Raw genomic sequence first — 7,012 nt, 5'->3', positions numbered from 1 at the left:
TCACGAAAAAAAAGCACTACACATAAACCGAGGATGGAAAAACAAAGGGTCCGCTTTGAAATGTTTCTATTTTTGTTTTCTGTTAAAGATAGAGGAAAAAAACAAGTTTCTATTTTTGTTTTCCGTTAAAGATAGGGAAAAAAAAGAAGAGAGAGAGAGAATATAGAGTACGATGCGCTACTACACAGGAGGTCTTTAATCAAATAACATAGCATGCCATAGAAAATTTCTCTTTTCTATATTGTGAATACCTTTCATTTCCCCATACAAAGGCCAAATCGAAACAAGTGATTATCCAGAGAAGAATTATACAGGAACTGCCTTCTATTTATACACCCGAAAGCTTAACAGAGACTCCACCGTACAAGGAAAACAAATATATCATGAGATGTGCTCCATGTCCCTACCTCCACGTTCCTACCTCTCCACGGTTATCCGCACTCACCAAAGAAAATTTGTAAATGGAAGAAATTATCAAAGCCCTTCCTACAGATCATGATCATTTTAGAGTGCAGCGATAAACCAAGGAGTCAAAAGTAGTCTCCCCATCATACTAGAACAGCCACACAAAAAGAACTTGGGAAAATCTTCCGCCTAATCATCGTCCTCTGAATCTGTAAGAATGCAAAAACAAAATCTTTAGAAAAAGGGAGAAAAAAATCCCATCTAAAAAACACGAGAGACTTCACTTTTCACTTCTAAACTGTGTTCCATTGTGCGTTAATGTAGATGTTACATACGGTGGGTTGAGAGAACACAAGATGCCTAGTCCAAGTACAACAATAAAGTGACAAATTTGAAAGGTGGCCATCAAACCAAAATCCTTAGCTTAGATATGGGCAGAGCCTTCACCAATACTTGGTCTGGGAATCGGGGGATAGCAAAACGTATCAGACAATGCCAGAGAACCCAAATTTACTTCCCAGTTTTTCTTTCCCAACTTACATGCATGCTCACATTGGGTTCTGTAACATCGTGTTCCTTTTCTAATGCAATCAACTATATTGTTTGACATTAGGTCAGGAAATAAAGGTTGGCAAAAGTAGCATTGTCCTTAGCCATATCCCCATTTTCTGACAAGCTATTTCAGCATGAGCCGACAACCATCAGGCCGCTTGGGACAAGCCATACCAACTACTATACGTGAATTGAAAATTAAATTACTAGGTCTAGTAGCAATCATGAAAATTTTAATTCAATATGATGTATCCTATCCACCAACCCATTCATATCAATATATACAATCTAAGTAGTACTTACATTGCAGGAGAACTACGTGCTACTTTCTTGATCAGCTGCCTGGACCCTGATCAAATTTCCTTAAACTATCCATGTACTTACAACTAAAACAAACTCTAAGTAGTCATTGAAATATAGTATAGGCAACATACGTCCCAAATTTACCATGTTCAAATAAGATTAGTAACATGAGGATTTTTTATTGCATGCGGTCTTATTAAATATCAAGGCACACACTTATTAACAAAGTGTCTTTTACGGAAGAAACTCTGACTAAATGCTTCCAGCCATTACCAAATTAATGAGATCAAGAGACAGAAAGTATACTTTCCAAAATATAATAACGTGCTTCACAAAGTAAATTTCATAAGCACTATTAGGATTTGTAATATTTAAAACTCTCAAGCAAAATATATGGTTTACCAGATCTAATATCTTCTCCAACTTGTCCTCTATTGTTCACCTGTCTCCTTATCATTGAACAAATCATAACCCACCAGTATATGTGGAACACAAAAAGCATCAGTAACATTGTATTGAATGCATAATACAGAGCTGTGGGAGAGGGCTTCGACAGATCCAAGCAGTCACAAAGATCATAGCTGGAAAATATCAACCATAAGAACAGATAAGTTGGAGGAGGCACTGTACATGTAAATGTGGTTTAATAAAATGATCTACTACGAGAGCAGACCTTGATGCGCTTATGACCCAGAAAGGGAAGAATATTAACCGCAGTATGACCCACGAAACAGCAAAAAATCCAAAGAACACACTTGCCGCAAGCTCCTTCTCAGAATACTTGAAAACCTTAGCAGTTTCCATAAATACATCACTTCCGTCATGTAGGGCAAGAATGATTGAGCCAATCCGAAAAAAACTGAAAGTGGACAATAACATGAAAGTAATTGCATGAGATCCTTCACATCACACAAATAAACACAGCTAAAAAGTTGTTTTTTGCAGTACTAACATAAGTACTTGCAGAAAACCTGAAATATACCTTGTTATGTATGAGAACCCAATCAGGAGAACAGTAATTACATGGTGAGATATCATCACCGCGAAATCCTTCCTTCGAGTCTCCCATGTAAGGACGGCAGCAATGCTGTAGCTGTAGAATCCACATTGACACATATAGAAAAGCTTTATGGGAAGCCTGAAATGAGAAGGATAGGGTCAGGATAGATGATTTTGCCCTGCTATATCTGTCAAACTCAACTCATCATAAATCTCGAGTTTTACATATTCAGTCATTCCAAACAATATGCAAAATTAAAGACATAACTGAGCCATTTTCAGCAATTAAAAAAAAAAAAATGGTTTATCTAACCAGTAGTGAGAGTTTAGGACTATTAAGCCCAACCGTATGAATCACTAACCGCAACTCTTGGTTTGGCCAGCCTTTAAAGTACTCTTTTGTATCTCTGAACCATGGCTCATGGTAGGTTATGCTGAGAATGCATGCTTCAACAGTGGCATAGTATGTTAGCTTCCACATTGACTCCGAACATTTTACAATCTTTGCCCGTGTGGCCATATCAAGCTTCAATGGAGCAGATCCCTTCCTCAACAACCAGACGGAAATATTCTGAAAAGCAGAAAAGAAAAACATAAAATATTGTAGTATGAGAGATACAGTTTTAAGGTAAGATAAGGTTATAGTTTAACCTAAGATCTGATCACTCTGTTTGCCAAAGACATGCTACTTGTCAGACTTAGGATGATTATGATATGAAAATTTTTAAATTTGAATCTCACTTCTTTTGCATTTCATTTATGAATCATGTGAAAAACATATAAATCTGGTAAAGCTGCATTCCAGTTACAGATGGTGTGGTGGGTTTTTTTTTTTTTTTTTTTTTGTTTGTGCTTTGTGGGGGGGGGGGGGGCAGGGGGCGGGGGCGGGGTGTCTAAGTTTAAGCCTTCAAGGTAAGATAAGGTTTCGAGAGGCAGATGTGAAGTTACAACGACCATATTCCTCTGTTACCATGGTGAAATAGATGTCATAGAATTAAAGGAAGATCATTTTTATAGATCAAGAATAGAGTACATCGTTGTACATACAGTAAAGAACACAAAAATATCAGTTCTCCTAGGATATAGAATTAAATTAAGCAAACCAAACACTGGGATGAAGCCAATCTAAACAGCCTATATTACCAACACTTGGAAAACCAAATTACAATTCCCAGGGTATCATCTATATCACCTTAAAATCTACAGGTTAAGGGTCCATAACGAGCACCCCCTTCAGATACCAAAACTTACTGTACCAAAACCTTGAACAGCCCGACATCAGCAAGTTAATATTTAATTACTAACTAGTCAACCTATACTCCAAAGGACCAAATCTAACAACTCAGCACAAACAAATCTCCACTTTTCCCAGAATCAGAAAAAGTTAAGCAACTATCAAGTTTAAGGCCTATGAAAATCACCGTTTCCAGATGCTAGACCAGAAACGAGCACTAACAGAACCTTAAACACCCCATCATCAAACCAAGTTCATGATAAAACCTCACAACCGTTATCACGGATCTGATAAATCATCGAAATCTCAAAGTCTCCGGATGATTTCCGCCACAAACCGTATAATCCTCAAACAGGGCAGTTTGTTTGTTTTTTTTCTTTTTTTGTGCTCCAAATCACCGAAATTACTGGACTAACTCAACTCAAGCAGATCACCATAATAAAAAACATACCTGCTCACCCATTAAGGGACCAATTATGTTAAGATTCTTTCTCAACCATTAAAAGACCGAATTCAATTATTCGAACGCATAGCTTAGTTAGAAACTTAAAAGTCCTGCTAAATGCCTCTACTTAAACGCGTCATCAATGGAGTCCAATAAACAAAAGCGCCACTGTAACTAAGCTACGCAGTTAAAACATGAAAAAGGAAAGATTTTTCTACAAAAAGAAAAAGAAAATACTGCTAAAAGTCATGAAAGTAAAGCAGGACAAGATATGTGATCATACAATTCAAGATTTCCTTCTCTCTCTCTCTCTCTCTCTCTCTCTCTCTCTTTTTCCCACAATTTTCTCAGAAGCCAAACAGAACCCACCAAACTGTCATAGAAAATTGAACAGAAACCTAACGTTCAAGCTACTTGAAATGGCAACAAAGATCTCGAAACCTTACGCGAAAGATGAATCTGTCGAAGATGAGGCGAGCAGCGAAAAAGCCGAAAGCGAAGTAGACAGCGACGAGGAAATCCCATAAGCCCGGGGCGGCATTGTGGCTCCAGAACGAATCCATTGGCGGTGTCTTGGAACCACAGCTCGGGCGAAGAGCATCAATCAGCGGATCAAATTCCAGTACAGCTTCCGACCTCAATGGAATGGATCAATGAGCAACAATTGCAGGCGATATTCTTCCATTTCCCAATCTTGGGGATCTGTATTTGCCCTAATTGTCTGTCAGTGCGGGAAGAGAAGTCTGGATTTTGCTGGTTAGGGAGGGGAGTGTCTGAGCATGTAAGACAGAGAGAGAGATATTGCTATTTGCAGAATTTCAGGAATTCCATTTTTAGTAGTAATCTTCATCTAATACCATTAAACAGGAGTCAATTTATTGAAAACAAAATTAAATATTAAAAATACCATTGAAAGTGATGATATTGCTATTTGGTCCTGTCATTTTAGTTTTCTCAACATTTCTCTTGTTGTTTTGTTTATCATGGCAATCAGGTCCTATAAGTTTAAGTGGTCGCACGAAAGTTATGATTTTAGGGGTCATGAAACCGCTTAATAACTATTTCGTTTTCAACTTTTAGTTTTAGCTGTTTTAGTTGTTTTCAACTTTTACTTTTGGTTTTTAAATAAAATCTTCAAACTAAAATTTGAAAACCAAAAAGTGAAAACTACTTTATTGAATTAAGAACCTAAACAGGTATATGGGACAATTTCGAGGTGCAGGAATACTATTATCGTGATCGTTCATCATACATCGTACGGTCAGTTTTTGTTAGGTACTATTTATATTTAATTTTAAATTTTAAAATTTAAAATGAATTTTGACCGCACAATTTACGATAGACAGTCCCAATCACGGGATCCCTAAGAAAAGGATATGGCGAGGATCCTTTTCCCTAATATCGTATTCACCCAATCAGGCTTACAAATAGAGGATCTGTGAGGTGATATTGCACGTTTAACGTAATTTCTACGGTGAAAAGTTATCAATTAAATCATGTTGTAAGCTCTGGTAAATAAACACACGTGACTCTCAGGTGAAGAGGTTAAAGTCATCCCTTGGAACCAATAGCTAGGATAAAGTCATCCTTTGAAACCAATGGCTAGGATAAGAGGTCGTGAAGGCGACGTTGTGCCTTATTTCTTACGTTTGAAAGTATTGACGTTGTAACTTGTTTAATAAGGCAAGGCTGCCGGCTGCCGAAGAAAAGCAAGAGAAAAATCTGCATTCCCATGGTCCTCTACCGCACAATAACAACAGAATTTTCCACATATTATTAAGTAGACAAAGAACACGCAACCTTTTGACAAGTCGATGGAAAACAAGGATGCACATAATGATTTTTTTCACACACACGTCGGTGGTAGTTGTCTTCCACTTCCACATAATGTTCTTATAAGACTGCATTCGACAACTACATGTGGGAAAATTACAAAAGCCACTTGAATTTTGATTATTTAAACATTATGAATCAAATTATTGAAGTGTAATTATTAAAAAATATATTCTTGCACACTTTGCTTGAATGGTCAAAGAAGGTGGCAATAATACTTGATCTCATTTTCCGTAAGGAATATAATGCAAGTGATATTGATGTACCTTACATCGCAATTAAGTTGATTACAGTAATGTGCTCTCAGCTGTGAGATTTTATTTGTATTAAATTTAAATAGTATTAATTAAAATATAGACTAATTGTATTTTACATGCTTAATCTTTGTTTGCGGTGAGTTTCAAAATGAGTCATGAAGTTCTAATTTTCTCACATTGCACCATGAAGTTTTGAGATGGAATCAATTTATCTCTTTGAACATCTAATCATATATTAAATTGATGGGTTTTTTTTTTTTTGTCAACATTATGTAAATGTGGCTTACATGTTAGCCTATATAAAAATCTCACGCTCACCATGTCGTCAATTTAATGAAGGTAAAAACTAATCCAGTCAAAGATACACATTGATACAATATCAATATTTTATGGTGTAAAATGGAAAAATTGTATTCAATTGAGTTACTCCATGTGAATTGTTTTGGTGAAATCTTTAGAAATCTTAGAGGAATAGGCCTAATTTCTTAAAGCCTAAAAAACACTGTTTCCATATCCATTAAAATCCGTCATCTTTCAAAATACGTTAATCCTAATTGAATACACATGGAGTTTCATGAAGTATTTTAAAATTCGAAATGAAGACACTCAAATTTTTATGGAGTTATATAAAGTCACTTAAAATCTTGATTGAATACTCATGAACTTCCATAGATTCATTTACCTGCATTTTGCAGCTTTCTAGGAAGGTGTGTAGAGCTACGACTCAGGTGTGCACACCGCACCTTCTAACCGTGTGTTGTTTTCGGCATTGTTACTGGTGAAAAGTATTTTTCACTAGCTTCTTTTCTTCGGTGAATGCGGATTCAATTTTTGTGGTGTTTGGTGGAGGAAGATGGAGTTCTTCTTTTGTGATTATGGGCTGTGTTTGGTGAGATCTTTGGCGTGGGGTGTTGGTTTTTGGGGTATTTTTTTGTTTGTATGGTTTCATATTTTGGGCTCTTACTTTTGGTTGGGCTTCCGTTT

At 36.5% G+C, this 7,012-nt stretch overlaps 1 protein-coding gene across 1 annotated transcript; it reads right to left on the bottom strand.

Moving 5' to 3' along the window:
* Window positions 1-152: 152 nt before the first annotated feature.
* On the bottom strand, window positions 153-4,800 carry LOC137725653 (ceramide synthase LOH2). Its single transcript, XM_068464411.1, has 6 exons — window positions 4,385-4,800; window positions 2,622-2,830; window positions 2,243-2,398; window positions 1,934-2,119; window positions 1,663-1,841; window positions 153-614 (listed from the first exon to the last, which is right to left on the bottom strand). The coding sequence occupies exons 1-6, from the start codon at window positions 4,499-4,501 to the stop codon at window positions 595-597; spliced, it is 867 nt and encodes a 288-aa protein (XP_068320512.1). The 5' UTR covers window positions 4,502-4,800; the 3' UTR covers window positions 153-594.
* Between the last annotated feature and the right edge of the window lie 2,212 nt (window positions 4,801-7,012).

The sequence above is a fragment of the Pyrus communis genome, chromosome 2 (assembly GCF_963583255.1).
Source record: "Pyrus communis chromosome 2, drPyrComm1.1, whole genome shotgun sequence".
Classification (NCBI taxonomy): domain Eukaryota; kingdom Viridiplantae; phylum Streptophyta; class Magnoliopsida; order Rosales; family Rosaceae; genus Pyrus; species Pyrus communis.
The sequence above is the reverse complement of the archived record's forward strand: the minus strand, read 5'-3'. Positions and strand labels throughout refer to the sequence as shown.

Excerpts from the sequence above, each read along its gene's own strand:
- LOC137725653 (XM_068464411.1), bottom strand. The coding sequence starts at position 4,501 with ATGGATTCGTTCTGGAGCCACAATGCCGCCCCGGGCTTATGGGATTTC. Across the intron at positions 1,842-1,933 it reads TGGGTCATAAGCGCATCAAG|CTATGATCTTTGTGACTGCT; the intron begins GTCTGCTCTCGT and ends GATATTTTCCAG. Across the intron at positions 615-1,662 it reads TGGAGAAGATATTAGATCTG|ATTCAGAGGACGATGATTAG; the intron begins GTAAACCATATA and ends GCATTCTTACAG.